Genomic DNA, 24,396 nt, shown 5'->3' on the forward strand with positions numbered 1-24,396 from the left:
AATTATAGCCATTTCCTTTGTTAAAGCAGCCAATATAACCCTGACATGGAACTTGGCAATCCCAGTAGAGACTGGGGTTTCTGTAATGGCTGCTGAGCTAATGTCTAAGGAAAGCCTGAAATGTCCAAAGGACTTAGATCTTTTAGATGCTGTCAGCTTTGAACAGCTTCAAGGTTGGTTAGGGTGGGCAGCAATGAAACAAAACACCCTCTTCATTGGCTAAGTGACATGGTTACCATCAACTTAGTGATGGGGTTACCATGGACCCAAGCCAGCTCCTTACCTCTGCGTAGCTGTGTTGCTTTCACATTTAATTCGGATCATGTAAACCCAAAGTAATCTGTACAGAGATTCCAGTGCAACTCGAGCCATCTTGGGGTCTTTATTCTACATCAGAAACCAAGACATAAGATTGCAGATTAAATGCTATGATGTCACTCTTCACTTTCTTAGAGGTCTTTCGCTTTTATGTTACTCCCCTTCCCTGTTCATTTATTCATCTTGTCATGACCATTTTTGCTGTTCTATTCTTAGTGTAGATAATTCGGGTCCTGATTTTTGAAGATTTCATAACTGCTTAGATATAATCTAGGATAAGTTTACCTTTAAGCTACTTGCTGAATAAAGATGAGTCACATAAATAAATTTGATGGAAAAGACTATAGGGAGTAGCTTTTTAGATTTAGGAAAGATAGATTTCTTATGCCAAAACAGTTTTAAAATAACTTCTTGATGTGATCATTATAAAATTTGAAATTTCTATTAAAAAATTTGAAATTTCTACATGCATTTTGCTCTCAGTCTGGCTTTTTTCTTCTATTAATCTAAATAAATAAAATGATAAAACATCATTTTAATTTTTGAGGACTTATGACGTGTTTTATTATCTAGTATGGCTTATCTTCCATCATCCAGTGTTCTTTTTCTATTTCTAGGGTTTTCTCAGATATTCCTGTATGTTTACTCTTCCAAATAAACTTTATAACTACTTTTCTAGCTCCAGGAAAAAAAAGTCCCAACTTTTTAGAAGCATACATTTACACATAAAGGATTTTTTTTATCTTTTAGTAAAACAAGTGATAAAACTTACAATTTGTTGCATGTCTTAGATACATACAGGAACTTTAAACTAGTAAAGTTGCATTTAAAATAGTCTATCATTTAAAAATGTCAGGAATTCTAATTATCCTTCCTCCAGGCCAGCAAAAATCTCTAACATGCTTACACACTAGTTAAAAGCAGACTCTAGACACACACTGCCTGGGTTTAAATCCATCCTCGCTCTGTAATTTATGAGCGGTGTGGCTAACCTCAGGGACCTTCCGTAATCTCTCTGGGCCTGATCTTCCCTGTCTGTGAAATGATGCTAACCCTCTCTCCCTCCTAGGATTGTTAAGATAACTAAATGAGCTAGTGCACAAAGGGAATTTAGTTCCTGCCCACAGTAACTATTATTATATACAAGATGCAGATCCAGTAGCAAAGGAGATGTAGTCCCTGACTTCAGGAAGCTGCCATTCTAGTGAGAATATCTCCACCTTTGTGAGTTTCTCCTTACACACACACACACACACACAAAGTATCCCTGATGCTGGAAAAGATTGAAGGCAGGAGGAGAAGGGGATAACAGAGGACGAGATGGTTGAATTGCATCACTGACTCAACGGACATGGATTTGAGTAAGCTCTGGGAGATGGCAAAGGACAGGGAAGCCTGGCGTGCTGCAGTCCATGGGGTCGCAAAGAGTCGGACATGACTGAGCATCTTGTGTTTGCATAGTGTATCATTCAAAATTCTCTCTCAGGCTTTATCTCACACCGTGAGTCATGATCTAGTAGAGCAAGTTATCATCTAACTTTCATTGAGGAGCTTAACTAAGATCTCCAGTTGCAATGATTTGCATCACTGTCTTCTGTTCAACTTCTCTTATACTTTTTTCCTGTCCCTCTACCCACAATTATCTTTTTGATGCATCTTACTGTGATATACCCATTTGAATGCAGAGTTCCAAAGAATAGCAAGGAGAGATAAGAAAGCCTTCCTCAGTGATCAATGCAAAGAAATAGAGGAAAACAACAGATTGGGAAAGACTAGGGAGCTCTACAAGCAAATTAGAGACACCAAGGGAAAATTTCATGCAAAGATGGGCTCAATGAAGGACAGAAATGGTAGGAACATAACAGAAGCAGAACATATTAAGAAGAGGTGGTAAGAATACACAGAAGAACTGTACAAAAAAGATCTCCACGACCCAGATAGTCATGATGGTGTGATCACTCACCTAGAGCCAGACATCCTGGAATGTGAAGTCAAGTGGGCCTCAGGAAGCATCACTATGAACAAAGCTAGTGGAGGTGATGGAATTCCAGTTGAGCTATTTCAAAATCCTGAAAGATGATGCTGTGAAAGTGCTGCACTCAATATGCCAGCAAATTTGGAAAACTCAGCAGTGGCCACAGGAATGGAAAAGGTCAGTTTTCATCCCAATCCCAAAGAAAGGCAATGCCAAAGAATGCTCAAACTACCACACAATTGCACTCATCTCACATGCTAGTAAAGTAATGCTTAAAATTCTCCAAGCCAGGCTTCAGCAATACGTGAACCGTGAACTTCCAGATGTTCAAGCTGGTTTTAGAAAAGGCAGAGGAACCAGAGATCAAATTGCCAACATCTGCTGGATCATCGAAAAAGCAAGAGAGTTCCAGAAAAACATCTATTTCTGCCTTATTGACTATGCCAAAGCCTTTGACTGTGTGGATCACAATAAACTGTGGAAAATTCTGAAAGAGATGGGAATACCAGACCATCTGACCTGCCTCTTGAGAAACCTGTACGCAGGTCAGGAAGCAACAGTTAGAACTGGACATGGAACAACAGACTGGTTCCAAATAGGGAAAGGAGTACGTCAAGGCTGTATATTGTCACCCTGCTTATTTAACTTATATGCAGAGTACATCATAAGAAACGCTGGGCTGGAGAAAGCACAAGCTGGAATCAAGATTGCCAGGAGAAATATCAATAACCTCAGATATGCAGATGACACCACCCTTATGGCAGAAAGTGAAGAAGAACTAAAGAACCTCTTGATGAAAGTGAAAAGAGGAGAGTGAAAAAGTTGGCTTAAAGCTCAACATTCAGAAAACTAAGATCATGGCATCTGGTCCCATCACTTCATGGCAAATAGATGGGGAAACCATGGAAACAGTGGCTGACTTTATTTTTCTGGGCTCCAAAATCACTGCAGATGATGACTGCAGCCATGAAATGAAAAGACGCTTATTCCTTGGCAGGAAAGTTATGATCAACCTAGACAGCATATTGAAAAGTAGAGACATTACTTTGTCAACAAAGGTCCATCTAGTCAAGGCTGTGGTTTTTCCAGTGGCCGTGTATGGATGTGAGAGTTGGACTATAAAGAAAGCTGAGCACAGAAGAATTGATGCTTTTGAACTGTGGTGTTGGAGAGGACTCTTGAGAGTCCCTTGGACTGCAAGGAGATCCAACCAGTCCATCCTAAAGGAGATCAGTCCTGGGTGTTCACTGGTAGGACTGATGTTGAAGCTAAAACTCCAGTACTTTGGCCACCTGATGCAAAGAGCTGACTCATTGGAAAAGACCCTGATGCTGGGAATGATTGAGGGCAAGGAGAGAAGGGGAGGACAAAGGATGAGATGGTTGGATGGCATCACTGACTCAATGGACATGGGTTTGGGTGGACTCCAAGAGTTGGTGATGGACAGGGAGGCCTGGCGTGCTGCGGTTCATGGGGTCACAAAGAGTCAGGCACGACTGAGCGACTGAACTGAACTGATTGTGACTGATGTTCTTTCATTCTTAAGAATACATTTGAGACAGTCTACTTTTCTCCCATAGACACCAAATAGCAAAGTAGCTGATTTCAGGTTTTGCTTTGTTTTACCAGTGTTTTCCTGTACTGGTAATTGATTTTTAGCATTCCAAGATGATATGACTGGTCACCACAATTCCCTCCTAACATGATTTTCCTGGCTTCTCATCCATTCTCAGCACTATCAGATGATATTCTTAAACTGCAACAGTGATTGTTTACTCCCCTGCATTTCAAGTTCTGAAGTGGCTTCTCAGCACCTCCTGGACAATGTCCAAATTCCATAATGTGGTGCAACAGGGGCCTCTGGTGACCTGGCTCCCCCATCCCCACCTCCTGCCTTCACCTCCGTGTGCTCTGTGCTGTTACATCCCTTCTGCAATTCATCGAATGCCTAGAATGCCTTCCTGCCCTTGTTCTACTTAGAAAATTCCTACTCCCCAGCAAGATTCATTAGGTGTCACTCCTCTGTAACATTCCACTGCCCCTCCACTCCTTCCTCGGCCCTGGGGAGATTACCAAGGGCTCCTGTTGTCTGTCTTCTAGAATGTTGTTCTCCTATATGTTTCCTACCAGACTCTGAGCTCCAGGACTTTTGGGTTGTTCACTGTTGTTCCCTCAGTGACTGCCATACAGCAGGTTATTGGTAAACATAAATTTAAAAGAGAAACTGTGGGATGAGGGTTTGGGGGAAGATGGGGACATGTATATGTACGGCTGAGTCCCTTCACTGTTCACCTGAAACTACCATAACATTGTTAATTGGCTATACCCCAACACAAAATATAAATTTTAAAGTCTGGGGAAAAAAGGCAAACTGAGTAGTAGCTGAACAACCTAATGCATAAGCAAAATTTCTTTATATAGGAACTAAAGCCAACCCTTAGTACATAGCTGAAGCTAATCAACATGATACAGTATTACTAAATATCTCACACTTGTATCAAATTTTGCTCTTTCAAAAGTACTTTCATAGGCCATGACATCAACTGGGAGGATTCTGTCTTTGACAGAAGTCAAATCACTGGCTCAGGTCTTCAAGCCTGTAAATGACAGCTGGGATAGGAACTGACTTCTGCTCCAGTAAAGGCTATTTTCTCAGAAACTGGAACGTGCATGTTACACTGTATCAGGCATTGTTATCAAAGTTGTATGTATATTAACTCTTTTTAATTCTCAGCATAACCTACAAAGTAGATACTGCTACTGTGTCCTTTTAAGGATGAGGGAGTCAAGACCCAGAGGAGCTAATAAGTGACAGAACCAGAATTAAAACCCAGGCAATCTGGCCCCAGTGTCTTCAAATCATGAATGATTTCAGTTTAAGATTATATGAAGGCTGCTCAAATATGCTACTGGCAACGACTAGATTGTACTCTGCTTGAAGACAGGACTTCTTCACTGCTTTCACTTTCCAACAGCAGCTAACATATAAGGTCTTACTATATCGTCTCAGGATGCTGACATTTTTAACCTATGTGTCAAACCACTGACCTCTGTGTCAAAGATCTCTACTCCAAGACTGAAAGACTATTCTCTTCTTTCATTAGCATATGTTTCTCAATTAACTAACCAATAATTTCTTTATAGCAGAGCTGAGGTTACATTGATAAAACTGTTCAAGAAACGAGTAGGTTTCAGAGTGGATCTTCCAGACTTTACATGACATGTCAGTCTGCCCAATCCCATGTCCACCTTCTTTAAACTTCAATCTTTTGACTTAGCTAAAGCAATTCAGTGTTAACAGTAATAAGTAAGGAGCACTGAAGTCACTGATAACTTGGCTGGTGATAGGGTCATTGGCCAGACCAATGTTTCCCATGATCCACCAGCTGACCACCTGCACCCAGACACCAGGACTTCTTATAAACATGCGAATTCCTTGGCTGCACCTCAGACATTCTAAACCAGAATCTCTGCAGGTAGCTTTCAACAAGTTGCATTTGTAACAGGCTTCCTTAGAGCTCCTCATGCACATCAAGGTAAAGATCTACTGACACAAACTGATAAACAATGATAGTCTTTTGATCTCACTATACGTATAACTCTTCTAGTTCTCTCTTCCATTGCAAGTAAAGGGACTTAAGTAAATCTGTTTCTTTCTGCTATAAGTCAGTGCCTATCCCAGTCAACATCTTCCTTCTTTTTGGCATTTCCTTTTGATACCTGAATCAAATTACTTTGATCATAACTCAACCTTTTTGATGACTGTATTATCCAAACGACATCATGTACTATAGTTTAGGATAACCTCTAAAATTACCATACCAACAATTTACAGAGATTATTTTTTCTATTCACTGGCTGAATAAAAAAGGCATTTAAAGTAAGTAATACACCTGTCATCTGCTAATTTTCTGACCCAATGTATGTGTTCTATTAGAATTTATAAATTCCACTTTGAAATATGCCTTTGATGGATCTAAAACATAGATGAGATTTTCTCAAATTTATAGAAATAAAGTTACATTAAAACAGAATAATTACTTCTTGAAAACTCTTTTAAATAGCTAACACTGTACCATTTAAATGTCGTATTTACCAAGAGGATAGTAGTTGTTTTAAGTAGGACCATACATTTTAATGCATTTAGGCAATGGCTGTGGAATCCTTAATATATTACTCAATGCTTTCCTCTTTGTAAAATAAAGATATCATTAATACCCTTATATTTATATGAAAAGTTAAAAGCACTCCTTTAACTTCATTGTGATTATTACACATGAAGATATATGAAGTGCCCAAAATCAGATTCATCAAAAAAAATTAATGGCAGCCAAACTTTGATATTCTTAATGGAAATCAAAGGACCTTTTTTGTCCCCTTCCCTCCCCGTACCATTCTGAATGTGTAATTCTCTATCATTATGTCCTATTTGATTGTCTTCATAGCAGTTAGCACTACCGGAAGTTTTTGTCCTCCTCTGTTTACTTGTTTCCAGTCTGTCTCCTCCACTGAATTACAAGGTCTAAAAGAACTGTAAGCGTCACTATCTCATTCATCACTTATTTCCAGCATCCGGAACACTGCCTGGTACATTTCTGGTGAAGAATTGATGACCATCCAACTACGTGAATATATTCTACCCCTAGTGCAAATAGTGACTGAGACGAAAAGAGACACCTTTTTAACTCTGTACTTTGGTTTCTAGGACTTTGAAGCTATGCTGACTAATGTCTAACCTTCAGATGATACAGCTTCAATATTTCTGAGCATTTTAAATATAGCAGTGTGTACATGTCAATCCCAAACTCCCTAACTATCCTTTCCCCCATCCTTCCCCACTGGTCCCACAGGGGAACCCTGTTCAATGTTATATAACAGCCTGGATGGGAGGGGAGCTTGGGGGAGAATGGATATGTGTATATATATGGCTGAGTCCCTTTACTGTCCACCTGAAATTATCATAATATTTTTAATTAGCTATACTCCAATACAAAAAGAAAAGTTAAAAAAATATTGCCATCTGAGCAAAATTTCTGGAAAAAACATAAATAGTAACATGAAAGCATACGGGGAATTCAATGCAGCCTGTGATATTGTCATGATAATCCACGACATATATTTAAAGGCCCTACTGCTGGTCTGGCTCATAAATGATCTCCAATTAATGAGACCTCTTCTTGTTATTAATTATTTTATACAAATAAATTTTTTAACTTTTGAGGTTTCTTTTCTTTTTAATAAAGAAGACTTCACTGGTTTTAATATATATTAATTATTGTAAGAAAAAGAAAATGTAAAGGTTCTTCCAATTATATCCATTTTCGAGGACAAGAAACTTGAACACACTTATTATGAACACTTAATGATTTCAATTTAAAAGAACTATTAATAAATGGGGATTCATGACAAAATATGAAAGCGCTATTAAATCAAGTTTTAAAAACATATTTCCCTTTTTCAGAATTAGATATACTAGGGTAGACAGGAAGGGAATGTAGCATTTTTCAATAGCTCAGTATATTCAAATTCTGACATAAAATTCATAAAAGCATAAAGTATTGGTCCTCACTGACCAGGAGTTCCTCAAAGATGTCAAGGTCGTGGTGAGAAGGTGTCATAAATTTCTCACCACTTTACAAGGGCAGATTGCTAACACACGGTTGACCGAGTTAACAAGTGTAAATAAAGACTTTACGTTTGTGTTACCGAAGCAGCCTGCTCCTGACAGACTGACGCTGAGGATAAACCAGGGCACTGACATAAATGAGCGCTGAATCTGAGACCTTGTTTACTTTAAAAGCAGATTTTTCATGCTCACACACATTTCTACTCTGCCCTATGTCATGCTGCCACCTTGACAACTCTCCCCAGCAGAACACATCAAAGGTGGCTCCCAAGTTCAACACATATGGGGCAAATACTGGGTTCATTATACCTAAGCATGTGTGTGTGTGGGGGGGAGCAAACAGGGACAGTGAACAGAGGAAAGAGCTGGACCGGAGGTCTTTTTTGAAACGATATGGTTGGCTCTAAACCCCACAAAATACTGAAGACATTCAAGACAAAGTGTGCTCCTGAAACCATGATAGCTTTTCTTCGGGTATTTCCTGCCTGTTGAGGACCCTTGAAGAGGTTTGGAAGGTTTTCTGTATATTAATGACATTTTAAAATGGTCCCATTTAATTCTTACTGGGTTGAGTTCTAAATACATGGGCTACAATTTTATTTCAACTGTAACTCATCAAAGATTTTCTATACCTTTTACCCTCGAGGAGGTGAATTTTGACCATTTACTACCCATAAAGTGAAGTATCCTTGCCTTTCCTTTGCCTAACAACTACCTCTTTCCTGCTTCACTGGGCACCTGACCTGTAGAAATGGCACAGGTGTCTCCTCACTCCTAGCTTTTACGTCTCTGCCACATGCATTTTGAAACTTCATTACACATCCCCCATTGAAACGCCAAGCTCCTCGAGAACAGGCACCCTAGATCTACTTTTTATATAACAGACTTTCCTATCTTCCCCACTTCCGGCACCTTTCTGATCTTATTGCTTTCCCCTTTGGGAAATCCTGACACTTGAAATATTCACACAGGGAAACATCATCAGTGTGCAGCCCTTCTCTTGAGGGCTGTGTGTAACTCTGTTGTTAAGTCTTTTTGGTGGGCTTCCACCAGACCTTCACATAGTATTCTAACTGTAAAGCAATTAAAATAGGTAACTAATGTGAACCTACTGTATAGAACAAAGAATGCTACTCAGTGCTCAGTGGTGACCAAAATGGGAAGGAAATCTAAAAAAAGAGGGGATATATGTCTATGCATAGCTGGTTCACTCCACTGTAAAGTAGAAATTAACACAACATTGTATAGCAACTACGCTTCAAAATTTTTTTTTTAAGTGGCTGATTTTAAATATAAAGCAATTAAGTTCAAAGTAAGATTATGCTTCTGTATTTCAAAAGTAATTCTGGACACAAAAAAATGTTGGTCTTTTTAGCCACAATAGTAAATTTTAATGCAAAAAACTATCTTGATACTAAAACTCATCACAAACATTTAGCATAAAAATACAGAAAACTGAACATTCTTAATCATGTCTCTCTTTTTTTTTGTTTTGAATAAAATGATCTTTTTCTTTGTGTAAAATGTAGAAGAAAAAAACATGTTTAACGAGAATAACTGAATAACATAAAAGTGGATGAAGTAACAACAAAAATTGACATTAAGCTGTGTGTTAGAGGCATATGACAGATGGATAAATCCCTGAATAAAACATCTGAAAGTGGCCATTATATACTAGTTGATATCCTGAAAAGCATTTTGTTTTCCAGAATTCTTAAAGGCTTAATTCCATACCCACTGCTATTATATTTCCCTGCCAATTTGAAGAAAATAAATGATTTTAATCTTGGATTTCACAATCAGCTTTCAGAGCCAGTACCTAGCTACTGCTTCAGACAGCTCCAATGCAGATTACTGTGTCATGATGGTAAATGCCAAAATAATATAATTAATCTTAACTACCTCACTAAATTAAAGTGTCTTAAAAAAGATAAGACAGCATGTATAAGCACATACAGGATTTTAACTAAGTATATTTCAAAAATTTTGAAGAAGCATTAAAATTATAAAAGGAATTCAATATTTTTGGACACAAGGGAGAACAATTATGATAACTATGTGCTATTTGCACTTATATTAGAAATGGTGTTCATTTAGTTGACTTTTATCAACAGGCCACTAAAACTTAAAATCTGTTCACCATGTTCAAGTTTTAAGGCAATTTAAAAGCTAATCATTATGGTTGTTTTAACTGTAAGTTCCTCAGTTTCAGGGTCTTCCCAGGTGACTCAGTAGTAAAGAATCTGCCTGCCAATGCAGGAGCTGCTGTTGCTGCTAAATCGCTCAGTTGTGTATGACTCTGTGCAACCTCATGTACTGTAGCCCACCAGGCTCCTCTATCCATGGGATTCTCCAGGCAAGAATACTGGAGTGGGCTGCCATTTCCTTCTCCAGTTAATGCAGCAGACTCGGGTTCAATCCCTGGGTGGAAGAGATCCCCTGGATGAGGGCACGGCAACCCACTCCAGTATTCTTGCCTGGAGAATCCCATGGACAGAGGAGTCCGGTGGGCAAACAGTCCATGGGGTCACACAGAGTCAGACACAACTGGGCAACTGAACATGCATGCCTCGGTTTCAGGGACCATGCGTTGGTTCCTCACATCACCCAGCACCTGAACAGCCATTTCAGCTGCCTAAGACTAATAATTGAATATCATGTGGCTTGAATACAATACCTTCAAATAATCACAAATAACAGGGACAGGAAATAAGTGTTTTCTGTTAGTAGGTCAATCCTCCCACAGAATAAACGTTGCCCCCCCACCCCCCCGCAAAAAATGGGCTGGCCCAAAAGTTCATTCAGATTTTTCCACAACATTTTACAGAAACTCCAGAAGAACTTTTTGGCCAATCTAATGTTTTCCTAGCCTGGAATGAGTCAGAGGGAGGCTGGAGGAGGTTTGGGTGAGCTTCTGAAATCATTCCACCTGCTTCTGTCAGTGAAGTGTGACCTCCCCTTTTTTCAGTTGTTTAAAGCCTGACTGTAGATGCATATGGGCTTCTCCGGAGGCACTAGTAAATAATCTGCCTGCCAATGCTGGAGATGCAAGAGATGTGGGTTCGATCCCTGGGTCAGGAAGATCTTCTTGAGAAGGAAATGGCAACCCGCTCTAGTATTCTTTTTTTTTTTTTTCAATTTCTTTTAATTGGAGGATAATTACTTTACAATATCACTATGGTGATAGTTTTTTGCCATACATCAATATGAATCGGCCATAGGTATATATGTGTCCCCTCCATCCTGAACCCTCCAGTATTCTTGCCTGGGAAATTCCATGGACAGAGGAGCCCGGCAGGTTACAGTCCATGGGGTCGCAGAGAGGTGACCCAACTGAGCACACATGCATACACATAGATGCATATAAAGGGGCATTTAATTCCACCTTTTGAGTGATCCTTATTAGGTAAGATTTTATAACACTGTAAAGCAACTATACTTCAATAAAAAAATAAACATTTTTAAAAAAATTTAAAAGATTCCCCCCTTAAACTTGACATGATTTATCTTAGCCCCAATTACCTTATAAAACAGACTATATTTAAAAAGGAAAACACTCATTAATACTTTTTTCATTATTCCAATAGTACAGGATCATTTCCCCCACAACCTCAGGAGTCACTCTCAGGAGCACACACACCAGCCTCAGACTCTTAATGTGTTTTCATAAGAGTTTTTCAAGCCGACAAATACTCACTTTAAGGTTGGATAAGCAGTTGTTGAGGAAAACGTGCCACCTGTTCAGGAACAGCTGCTTCTGGCTGACGCAGAGCAGACAGGTCACCAGCGGGTACAAGGCCTGAGGAGAGAGAAGAGGAGATCACAGGATGATGTAATTGCAACCACTCAGGTAACACAGGCTCTCTGGAACCACCGTCCATCCATCCATCTCCCCCATGTGCTGTGTGGGCCAGACTCTGTAATACACCCATGCCCAATGGGTGCCATGCAGAGGTGGGCATTTTGCAAGTGTTTCTGAGGAGGATGGAAATGGAATACTGTAGAGTTGTGTATAGGGTTGGGCTTCCCTGGTGGCTCAGTGGTAAAGAATCTGCCTCCCAATAAGGAGAGGTGGGTTTGTTCCCTGGGTCGGGAAGATCCACTCGAGAAGGAAATGGCAACCACTCCAGTATTTTTGCCTGACAGTTCCCATGGACAGAGGAGCCTGGCAGGCTACAGTCCATAGGGTTGCAGAGTCAGACATGACTTAGTGACTAAACAGAAACAACAATGTACAGGGTAGAGTGAGTTTCATGGATCATAAATAGAAATCTGATTCACTAATTTCGTCTTCCCTTATGAATTTTAAAAACAATCATAGATCACTCTCAATCCTCTGGGAAAAAAGGAGGAAGGCACACTGATTTTGAAAATGTTACTTGTTTTTTTGCTCGTAAACATCTAATAGTTTGTCCCTGTCTTAGAGGTAGGTGTATATATTTTCTTTTGCATGCAATCTTCCTGTAATTAAGGAAGATTCCTAAAAGAAATGTTATTGCCCTGGTAAACTCCACCAAGACAAATTTAACCGCAGGAGGAATTTGCTTACGACCAAATAAACAGAGGTGCTACTGTGGTTTTCCTGCTTAACTGGGCAGGTTTCCCGCAGCAACTGGAGAAGACAGAAGACAGAAAAGCTGGTGGGTGGCTTTTACAGTATACATGCAGAACTCGCCGCCATTTTGCTGAACCAGATAGTATACACCTTAATGGCTTCCCCGAAAACAAGGGCTAGTGAAGATTTAAACAAAAAATATAACTGGTTCATCCATTAACTTGAATTAGCAAAAATCTATTGACACAGTGAGATTCAGTGCTTAACATTCCATTAACTTGCTTTTTTTTCTTTTTTAAATTAACTTAGTTTTAAAGTGATGTTGAACTACCACTGTCATTGAATACAACTCTAATTACAGCTGATAATTTAAAAACAAAATACAAGCAGTCACAGAGACCACAGAATGTAGACAAATCAACAAATCTGTCACCACTTCCAGCAAAGCAACTCTGAATATTTGCTCAGATAATGGTGGTAATGTTCATACTTTAAAGATTAGCATAAACAATACTAGAAATCAGCAACCTAAGCAACTAGCTTCCTCTATACCATCACAGGTACAGCTGGTCTACCACCTTCCAACTCGTAAACCAGAGCTTTATTCACCACCCCAGACTTTGTAACACTCCCAGGCCCAAGGGGTGTTGTGCAGAGGTGGGCATTTTGCAAGTGTTTCTGAGGACAATGGAGATGGACAATGGAGGAAAAAGGGTGTTGTAATTTAAAAAACTTCTACGCTGTTTTTCAGCACAAAAGCATTCCCCAAGACTGTTCTCTCAACCTTCAGAGAATCTTTCCCACGGGCAACTCTCTGTGTTCCAACTCCCTTTCCTGTCTAGTTCCATTTTGATTCTGAAAATCAGGATAGGAATTAGCCACTGAAAGTTTCTGGGGCTTGAGAAGAGAAACTTTTGTTAGCATCTTAAGCCTTCAGATCGGAAAAAGTACAAATTAAAATTAAGTTAAACCAATCCTTGAACACAAACAGCAGAATCTTTAGGACTAGTAGGGTCCTTGAGGTAACATGGTCTAATTCCCTCTGGTTACCATGATTCAATCAATGTTTAATATTAGGTACCAGCTCCAAATTTTGAAATGCTACCTGTTTTTGAGAATCCCATGGACAGAGGAGCCTGGCAGGCTACAGTTCATTGAATCACAGGAGTTGGACATGACTTAGTGCTTTTTGAGGGAACTGTAGGTAATTCTCCCATCTGCGGAACTCTTATGACTCTCAAACAGACTTCAGCCTAGGAATTTGGGTCACTGCAGTTTTGTGTTTTGAATTTTCTCATAGTTACTAACCAAGGAATGCTTCTTTCGAGAAGAAAGTTCCAGCGTGGTATCATATAGGCTTTCAACGAAGTTTCTGAGGCAGGGAACATTAACTTCATTTTTAACAGCCTGAAACAGAGATGCGTGTTCATATTATACTTAATGAAATTGTTGATTCTCTAATCCAATTTGAAGAGATTCTTTAAAATGAAAATGTAACTCACAGCAGCCACTGGGACCAGAATTTCAACAAACAGCCCAGCCAAGGCATGCTTGATATCTTTGTCTTTGACCTCGAGAAAGTAATGTGCACATTCCTGGGAAGCAGAAAAAGAGTCAAGGGAGGGAGAAAGATTGAAATGTGCACAGAAAATTGTAGGTAAACAAATTTAAGTCAACAGATCTTAGTTCAGTAACACTCAATAACATCGCATACACCACCATCTATTAAAAAAAAAATCACTGGAGTCCAGCATTTATATTTAAGTTCACAATAGCCTCCAATGACATTTTACAGGGCTGGTTTTCTCACTCTCCCCCTAATTTCTGTCCCAAAATCATGATGCTGAAGGGACAAAGCATCTATAACCAGTAAGCAGGTGTTCATCCACTGACTTACTGGTTGGTTCATTCATTTATTTCCAACAAATTTCTACTGACTAGCTACTATGTGCGGGGGGCCTGGGTCCTCAAATAACCCACAAATACAGATCCCCAGAGAAGGTAAACATGGAGAGAGAGGCAGAAGACATTCAACTTGTTTTAGGCCCTGACAACCCTGGGCACAAAGATGTTTACTTGTTAGCCCTGACATTTTAGGTGTTTATTGTTCGGATAGATTCATGAACAAGCGTGGAATGCTTCCCTTCCCCACCTGGGACAAGGAAACCTTTGGAAGCATTCCTCCAGCAAGGATGTCTTTGTCTGTGGACTCCTGACCCCAAAGGGTGCTTTTGGTTGCCTGGGGAACAATTTATTAGAAGAGTTGGCCTGTTTAGAATTCTGCCAGTCCCCTTCCCCTTCCTGACCTTTTGGGTTGTAACTTATTGTGGTCTTTTCCAGATGTAGCTTTCATGGAAGAGTCCAAGGCTACAGGTACTTCTGATGACATGTTACTATGTGTATCAACCACTTTTTTTCAGTCCACATTGAGACTATCAGCAGCAACAGTTACTCAAGTTCCCAGTATATGAATATCATACTAAGACCTCAGTCTAAGACAGGCACTGCCGGCATGCAAAGTCTTTGAGACTGTTTTCCCTATACAGGATGGGGCATTATGGTTCCCAGAATTATGGTCCTTTTCCTACATTATTTTGCATACATATATAAATATCATCTCAAATTGTCATGCACATACACATATACATGAATCATTAGCATGAGAGAGAGAAAAATAGTTAGTATTTACTGAGTCCAAGAATGCCCAGAACCACCTTCCAAAGTAAGTGTCACTGTTATCACTCTGCAGACAAGGTAAGTGAAGCCGGGAGGAGTTAGGTTGTGACTTGACCAAGGTCACAGAACTGATAAGCACTGAAGCTTGAATTCCACAAGTTTGATATGGGCCTATATTCTTCTTTTTTTAAACAGCTTTATTGAATACAGTTCACATACCATGCAATTCACTCTTATAAAGTGTACAACTTGATAGCTTTTAGTATATTCACAATTGTACATCTTTCACCACAATCAAATGTAGAACCTTTTCATTATCACAGAAAGAAACTTTGCACCCATGAGCAGGAAGTCTGGCCCTCCCTAAGCACAGCCGCCTCCCTCCAGCCCAACACAACTAACCTACTTCCCGTCTCTGTGGGTTTGCCTCTCCTGGACATTGGCTATTAGGAATAATGCTTCTATGAACACTCACATTCAAGATTTTGTGTGGACATACATTTTCATTTCTCTTGTATATATACCTAGAATTGGAATTACTGGATTGATGATTGATGATTCTAGATTTAAATATATGAAGAACTGCCAAACTGTTTTCAAAAGCTGCTTGTCTCGATTTCACAGTCCCACCAGCAGTGTATGAGGGTTACCATTTCCCTACACCCTCACCAACAGGTAACTGTCTTTCTGTTTATAGCCATCCTAGCAGGTATTAAGTGGAACAACCTCCATTCATAACCCCGGTATTGAAACTCTTTATTAAGATTCCCACTAAATCTAATTCACAGCACCATTAGAAAAAAAAAATTCCTTCAGATACTAAAGTTTTATAAAATCTAATACAGTTGTGTACTCTGGGAAATCCTTATTAGCAATAATTCTTTAGTACAAAATGGTGAACACTGTGTCACAGACACCTAAACCTATATGGTTTAGTTGATTTTTACAGTAAGTATAAAAAAGATTTCATTACTTAAAGTTCTGAGGCCTAGAAATGTTAACATCACCAACTCAATGCTATCGATCTTAAAAAGTAAAAAATAAAGCCATATTTTATTAACAGAATAATATGCAACCAGTGAGTGAAAAAAAGAAAAAAAAATCTACAAATAAAATTCCACTGTACACCTACTCTAAAGATGATATGAATTTAAAAATGAAATTATATGCCTGAAATTCTATTACTAGTTATGAAACCCACTCTCTGGGAATGCAGGAAACACAAGAGACATGGGTTCAAACCCTGGTTCGGGAATATCCCCTGGAGGAGGAAATGGCAACCCACTCTTGCCCAAAAAATCCCATAGATAGAGGAGCCTGGTGGGCTGCAGTCCAAAGGGCCACAGGGAGTTGGACACTATTAAGCGAATAAGCACATGAATTATCGAGAAAAAAACAGTAGGACTTTAGTGAATGGGTTCTCACATTTCAGGTCAGTCACTCTGAGGAGGGAAGATGCACAAGTTCCCACCCAACATGGTACCTGCATAAACTGAAGAGAGGCCTCGAAGTCCTCCACGGGATACATCTTAATTCGAAAGAACTTCATCCCCATTATCAAGCTGATGATGCTTTGAACGATATATGGGCTCTGCTCTTTGTGCCGTAATTCTTTGAGCTCTGCCATAAATTTCTTCTTTACAGCAGGGAATCTAAGAAGAGGACAGGAGTGATTTGTCAAATGATGGGTAGGAATGTGAGGGAAATGCAGGCCTCCGACATCCAGGAGTGACAGCGCGACTGATGGGGACATGTTCCCATCAGCTGAAGGACAATGACAGGCATTTTGTAAAAGTCTTGATAGTGGGGATTTGGTACGAGTCCAGTCTTGTTTCTTCTCTTATTCTACCAGACGCTCAACGTCTCCTTCAAGCTAGGGAGAAGATGCAAGGTTATTTAGAGCCCTTCAAAATGCTCTAGCTCTTAAATTGAGCATGATGAGAAGCTCCATTTCCTCTGGCTTAGCAATTTCCTGGGTACTTACAGACCCCAAGGGCCTGAAGTACCCAATTGTGAACAGATGAACAATAATATATTATAGGAGGCCAGGTATTTCTGACGACAGCAAACAAAGCCAAGTCATATTTCTACATCCATTTACAAAGTTTTCTGTTGTTTCTTTTATAGTTTTAGGTTAATGATTATTGAGAAAAATATTTTTAGGTTGAAGGAAAAATCTAGTAATGGGAAAATTCAAATCATTTCTAAAAGATGACTAAGCTCTCTAATACATGTATGGGATTTTACAACTAAAAAGAGACGATCCCCAAGGAACTTAGGGTATTTATATAGTGTGAAAGTAAACTAATATTAATAACATTAATCACAACAACAACATTATCATAAAAAGTTTAAAAAAAGAATAGATCCTAAGAGAGTGGAAAAGTAGCAGATTCTTGAAGTGTCGAAGGGTAAAGGAACATAAACAAACAAGTTATCCAAGCTATATCTAAGATGGCTGGTTTGACTATTAGTTTAAGAAAAGAAAAAACAAGGGAAGTTTTCTAAGATTCACTGCATTCTGTTTGCTGAGTCTATCACCCTGAGTTTCCACATGGCATCACTTAGGAACAAGACATGATCAGAAAGGGTGACTATGTTTATAAAAGTTGAAGGCCAATTAACAGAATGCCAGAAGTTTGGAACAACAACTCTCAACACCTCAGAGAAATTTTAGGAAGTATAAAGTAAATATACGGACATAGTTTCACCAACAGGCAGTGCAGGGGGTATATGTTTGGCAAGTTGGGTGGAAGGGGCTTCATGAGAACTGGCCATTTTCTAGTTCCTGGCTTGAGTGCAGGGCGTTACATTTGGTAACAGTTTTTTAAAATCGTATTTTCTAAACAATTTATGGATTTTTCTTTATGTCTGCTGTGTAGAGTAAAAAAGATTTTAAGAAGGCAATGGAGCAGCAAATAAGCAGTGAGTGCATTTTCATTTTATGAAGAAACAGATCAGAAGATCAATGTGACAAAGATGAGCCTCAAACACAGATCTTCTGATGTGAAATCCAGAAATGTCCACTATTCTGCTGCTGCCTTTGACAGTCATGAGCTGTAAAATGTAGTCCCTACCCTATTTAGAACAGTGTGCAGTTTAATTGGGAAGATAAAACAATGTAGCACTGACCATGAGCCATGTGAATAATAATAATTTCAAAAATAATAATAACCATTACTATTATTTGAGATATGTTAGCAACTGCCTGGGACTTTTCCTGGATCTCTCTGGTCCTTCAGGAAGGTGAAATGCCCCAACCCAGATCATTCTTCACACAGATCATATTTTACACTGCCCTTTATGTGAATAATACACCTAAAGAGGCTGGGGGCAGGCACTGGAGAATGAAGGGGCTCTTTTCAGCTGGATAATCAAAGAATACATCAGAGGAGATTTATGTTGGGGCGAAGGGTGAGCAGAGGTCTTTAACCAGGGACAGATGAAGGACAGGAAGCAGAAACATCATGGCAAAGAGACAGAAGTGACATTTCCAATCAAGATTATAAAATTTCACAGTTTCAAACTAGACTTTTTAAGAATTCTATTCTTTTTAATTCAAGCTATTTTCAAACACTAAAAAAAAAAAAAAATCTATGGTTTTAATTTTGAAATGCGAGACTTTAAAAGGAAAAGGTAACTTTATAGGTTAGAGCTATACGGTTTTAAAGATCACATGATACTTAGAAAGCATGCTTTCCTTTTTCTAATCCATGACTAAAACAAGGAGAGGTAGGGAAAGGCAGGTTATTTGTATATGTTACTATTTCAACATTCTCACAAATTAGTGGCTAAATGTCTATTTTTCATTTAAAAATAAATATGGCTATGTTTTACTTTAAAAAGTTCTAAATGACATAAACATGTTGTTTTTAAATAAAAATAATCTAAAAACTTACTCATACTTAAAAGTTATTTTCTCTTAAAATAATTCTAGGGAAAAATAAATTTCTTTTCAATAATCATGCCTTTAGTGTTCAATATTCTTTAGTAAATACAGTAACTAAAAAACTATTCAGTCTTCTGCTTTAAAATGTATAGAATGTACAATATTTATATTATTAAAGTGAGAATATAAAATATATACATTAAAATTATATCACATAAAGAGAGAAGAATTTTGAAATTATGAATCTTAAAAACAAACATCACTATTTAAATGAATATACCAGACTTTAACCCCCAAAACTTACCTTAAAAAAATCCAATTTTAACTTTAACTTTGAAAATGCTAAGACCCTGGGTGAATATCACTTAATAGCAAAATAATTCCTTCCATTAGTGATAGGAATTGAGCACATTATCACTAGTAAGAGTAAAAATAGTGTTTCTGCTAAAACTTAAAGACCAAGCTAAGCATTAATAACTAAAGTCAGAATGAAGAAAATATTTTGTATACATTACCACTGGGGTCTAGATATAAAATCTAAAATTAGAATTGTTACATTACTCATTTATTTTCTTTAAAAGATAACCATCCTGTATCAGATAAGCATACCTCCTTTTTTTTCCCCACCAAGAACAAAGGAAGCAGTAATTTTCTAAGGCGACAATAAAGAAATGGTTCTGGTATACTAATGAGAAGACTGTAACATGATAATTTGTAGTATGACACCCATTTAAGACTGTACCATCAATCAATAAAGGTTAACTCTGTATTGCCCGGTTGAGAATTTATCACTGTGATTACTATATATTACTGCAAATACTGCAAGAACCTATTAGTGAAAGCATTTTCTCGTGACTAGAAAGTACTGGACAATTATCCAAATTGAGGCATTTGTTATAGCCTACTATTGCAGAATTGAGACAAATATTGATATCATGAAAATTGAAAAAGTCACTATTGGCAAGAAACAGTGCCTCAGTGGATCATAAATCTGACCTAATGTGGAAATTCCTACAACCTTAAAATGTTGTTTTAATTATGACATCTCTCAATTCATTCTCAATTGAAAATCGATGTAGCTAAGGAAAGTCCTTCTATAGTAACCGATATTGTTAGGTACAGTTTACAAAAACTAAGAAAAACACAAGAAGTCATTTTTGGCATATTAAACTTTCCAAATGATTGTATAACAGTTATGCCGGGATAATTACAAAGGAATATGATGAGATTTTCAGGATTTGACAAAGCAGCCAAAATACATATTAACAATTCATTTTTCTGATCTTTTCTAGGTATGAGGTAGAGACATGAGTTAATTTGCCAGATAATTGTAACTTATCCCTTCAAAAAGCCAGTACTTCCACTATTTAATTGTAATAGAAATCTCTCCAAAATGCATTATACATTTTTTTAATGACTCATGAGCCACAATTATTACAATGGGCTATATAATAAAAGTACAATATATATTCTCATGCAAAATGCTCCATGTAACTCTGTTGTTTAGTTCTTATGTATGCTTGGGTCAGTTTCTTTCCTCTCTATAGCTGCCAGTTTTTGAGACTGAAATTTCTCACTGCATCAGTGTACCTACTTTTCATCTAATGCTGATGTTTTATGTGTTAGAAAAGAATAGGTAGTCAAGATGAACAGACAAACAGGGTTAGATTAAATAAGTCATGTCAAGGAGTTTTTAGGGTCTGTTTCCTGAGTTATTTCTACTGTTTGGCTAGCTAAAGTTGCTGAGTAAGTGCTTTTAAAAAAACTTTTGTTTTTTGATAAATTGAGTGTTTCCATGCTGCTAAGTTAGGAAATTCCATCTCTTGAAGATAAAAATCTTTCTGCGGGTTGCATTTCACAAAGATCAGGGCATCACTGTTGTTCCAAGCTGGTCTCTTGGCTTGGATTCACATTAAGTTTCTGGCTCACTTGGCCTAACCTAGGCATTCAGGATCTTGCCCGATTTGCCTCCGGGTTGAATAAGATGAAGATAGGGTGAACAGGGTGTGACATCACTTTTGGAAGAAGTAGCTTATTGCTAATAGTCTAATACCATTTTGTTCTAGCCTGCTAAATAGTGTTATGGGGCCAGATAAATTTAGCAATGAGAATTTTCCAACTTGTCTCCATGACAGAGTCTGGGACATTTTTAGCTCGGCTGAATTAAGTAAGGTCTATAGTAAAGGGACATTCTAGAATGGAATTTTCCCACTCACGGATGCTATACTGTAACCACCCACTCATGGAATATTTAGAAAACAAGAGTTTTAAAACTGATAAACTTCTTTGAAAAATTGAGCAGGAAGAAAAGTACTTTGGTTAGGCCATTTCCTTCTCAGATGCTACAGTCTGAAACTCACGGACTCTTGGTAGCATCAGGCCCAATTGTCAAGTGAAAAAAGTAACGGAGAAAACAAATTGGAAGAAGACGTGGTCCTTGCCTCAGGGAGCTTCTAGTGAGGTTCAGCGACAGGACACACACAGCAAAAATAAACCCTAAGTTTCTTGTAAGCTCACACCCTCCCCCTTTCTGGGAGTAGGGCCAGATGGCACAGACACTCATGTTCTTATGGTGAAGGATTCTGAGGTTCACTTACTTAGCTTGTGCCAATACACCAATGACTTCTGCATACAGGTCTGCCACAATGTGCATATTCCCAGTGTTAGGACCAAGGTACCTAAACAAGATACAATTAGACAAGTGAGGAATGCCCCTGATCATCTGAAAAGAGCAAACTTGATTTTGTTTTAAGCACAGACTTGTTCAAAATTTGAAGGAAAGAAATTACTTTACCCTTCTTTGTACTTAAAGTGCTTGAAAGCCAAGTTAATAACATCATGTATTAAACTGTCTATTACAGGGTGAAGTGGAATCTGGAAAAGAGAAAAGATAGTTCTTAGCCTGGAAGGGAATATTAAAGATCAAATCAATAAGAGTACTTCCAATGGACTATACACAGCTTTTAGCCATCAAACAATATAATTCATATGACATAGTATTTGAAATTCATGAACAATTTAATAAACTTAGACCTTAAACATATAAGTTGCTGTTAGATAAATAAATCTTATCTAATGCTAAGTCGCTTCAGTCATGCCTGACTCTGTGCGACCCTATGGACAGCAGCCCACCAGGCTCCTCTGTCCATGGGATTCTCCAGGCAAGAATACTGGAGTGGGTTGCCATCTCCTTCTCCTATATACACACTACTATATATAAAATAGGTAAACAAGGACCTACTGTATAGCATAGGGAACTCAGTATCTATTAACCTATAATGGAAGAGAACCCAAAAAATCTTATCTAAAGGTAACATTAAATTGATGACCTACCTGTTTCAAAACTTCTATTAATACTAAAGAAAAAATAAAATCAATGGCGAGGTCCCGTCTTTCCATTAAATAATCTCGCTGCTGTTCATCACTGTAAAAATTTTAAATATTCACATTAAATAGGCACTAAAAACATTCTCCAAGTGATAATTCATCAAAACTCTAGGATTCATCCCCAATGGGCTGCAAACCAATTTTGTTATGACAAGATTACAGTGCTAAATACACACTGAAGTTATTCCTACAATCAGTGTGGTGTGGTGGACACACTGTGGATCAGAGTATCTGACATCATATTTTAAATGTTCAACCAAGTCAACTTGAGTCACTATTTGGGAACCTACAATTTCATCTTGTGGACTCTCCTAAGGTACCTTTCAATCTAGGAATCCTCTCATCTTGAAGATGGAAACAAACATGACCCAGGGCTCCCATGCTAGAGGCTGACACTTAAGAGGATCTTGTGAAAAGATCAAAACAATGGAAAGAAATAGTATGGTTACCAATGGGAGCAGGACTGCAGTGGGTGGAGAAGGATCAGTATTAAATTTTGTTCCCCCTGCCTTCCTGGCCCTTTCTCTTGACCTTTTGCCACTTGAGATTAATGAGAGGAAGAAAGAAGATGTCAAGGGGTGGTGGAAGAGAGAAAGATTAAAGAGCAGATGGAAGAAGAGGTAGAAGGGGCAAAGGAGAGTCATCTGAACTCATCAAAAATTAGGGAGCAGAATAAGCACCGTCGGGAGAACAGAATTGTGAGTTTTTACCTCCCTCCCTTCATTCCCTGCTTCTCTAATGAACTGACTGAGGGCTAATTTGGAACTGAACAAATGAAGTGACTGCCAAGCTCCTTAGCAAAGAACAGTAGCTAAGAGCGTTGGTTTTGGTGTGGAACAGTCCTGGGTGAAAATTATGGCTCTTCCACTTACCAGTAATTTTTCCATTTACAAAATGGAAATAATAACAGTCATTATAGTAAGGTTTGCTTGAGTATTAAAATGTGTAAGTATTTAGTAGAGTCTCCCAAACACACAACTACTCAGTACTTGTATATTAAATAAAACTCATGAGAAAGGATGATGGAATTTGGATTTGTCAGGCAGATATTTTCAAAATAAAGACTTTAAAATACGGAACATTTTTCTCTTCAGTCCACAGAGAATGAGAAGAAAGCATATAAAAGACAAAAAAAGAACTTTGGAGGAGTTCTGCAGCCTTGAAAGCATCCAGTTAAGCCTGGTAGGTGACAGAGCAGGTCAACAAAGGAAGCTGCAGCTTTAACTTGCAAGGGGAAATGTATGAACCGGGTAGGAGCTCATTCTTCAGGATCATTAACAAACAGTCCTGCCAGGAGGGAGAGCGATGGACCAAATCATCTACCTGGAGCCCTTCAAGACCCACCAGAATTAGAAAGTGCTGCTGCCAGATGAAGGGAGGAGAGGAAAACATATGGAGCTGCGTTAAACAGAGGGCGTCTGCAAGTCTGACCTAGAGATTACATCATGGAGAAGAGAAACAAGAAGTCTGTAGACCAAAGGGAAGGCAAACTCTCAGAGATGGCCAGCAGACGTGGAGCGGGGAGGGCTACTGGGGTCTTCAAAAGGGGCCGGAGGACCTTGAGAAAGTAGCAAAAAAAAAAAAAATGGGGGGTAGAAAAAAAATTAAATTCCTGCTCCGATTTTATTTGCTCAGTCAATTTATGCTTTCAAATAAAAGGAAGACATATACGTTTCCAATAATGAATTCATGTTGTTGCTGGTTTGAGGTCTCTCTGCCAGGAGCCAGAGGCATCTGACAAATTTATTTGGCAGCCAAAATGTTGATATTATACTAATCTTAGAAATCATACACAATCTTAGAGATCATAACCCAAATACACCTCTATCACATTTGACTGTCTTCAGTTGCTTATGCTTCTTCCTAAAGTTCCTCTTTTCTTGTTTCTAGTAAGAAAAACCCCATTGTTAGCTACCTCATGTTCTAGAGATCCTCATTCTTTTGGTTTTCTCCAAAACACGTATTCTCTC

The 24,396-nt window shown here is 38.5% G+C and overlaps 1 protein-coding gene across 3 annotated transcripts in view; it reads right to left on the minus strand.

Annotated features, from left to right (window-relative positions):
* Positions 1-24,396, minus strand: part of FRY (FRY microtubule binding protein) — a 330,073-nt gene that overhangs the window by 131,103 nt on the left and 174,574 nt on the right. For all 3 annotated transcript variants that reach the window (XR_014071062.1, XM_081549217.1, XM_081549220.1), the window contains exons 5-12: positions 22,373-22,463; positions 21,834-21,913; positions 21,637-21,717; positions 16,634-16,802; positions 13,977-14,069; positions 13,783-13,881; positions 11,617-11,718; positions 284-387 (exon numbers count right to left, since the gene is read on the minus strand). Coding sequence is in view for 2 of the 3 variants with exons in the window: in XM_081549217.1 (XP_081405343.1) it covers positions 284-387; positions 11,617-11,718; positions 13,783-13,881; positions 13,977-14,069; positions 16,634-16,802; positions 21,637-21,717; positions 21,834-21,913; positions 22,373-22,463 (819 nt within the window). In the remaining variant the exon portion in view is untranslated. The remainder of the gene's footprint in view (positions 1-283; positions 388-11,616; positions 11,719-13,782; positions 13,882-13,976; positions 14,070-16,633; positions 16,803-21,636; positions 21,718-21,833; positions 21,914-22,372; positions 22,464-24,396) is intronic.

Source organism: Giraffa tippelskirchi, chromosome 12, assembly GCF_054371585.1.
Source record: "Giraffa tippelskirchi isolate mGirTip1 chromosome 12, T2T-mGirTip1v1.2.pri, whole genome shotgun sequence".
Taxonomy (NCBI): Eukaryota; Metazoa; Chordata; class Mammalia; order Artiodactyla; family Giraffidae; genus Giraffa; species Giraffa tippelskirchi.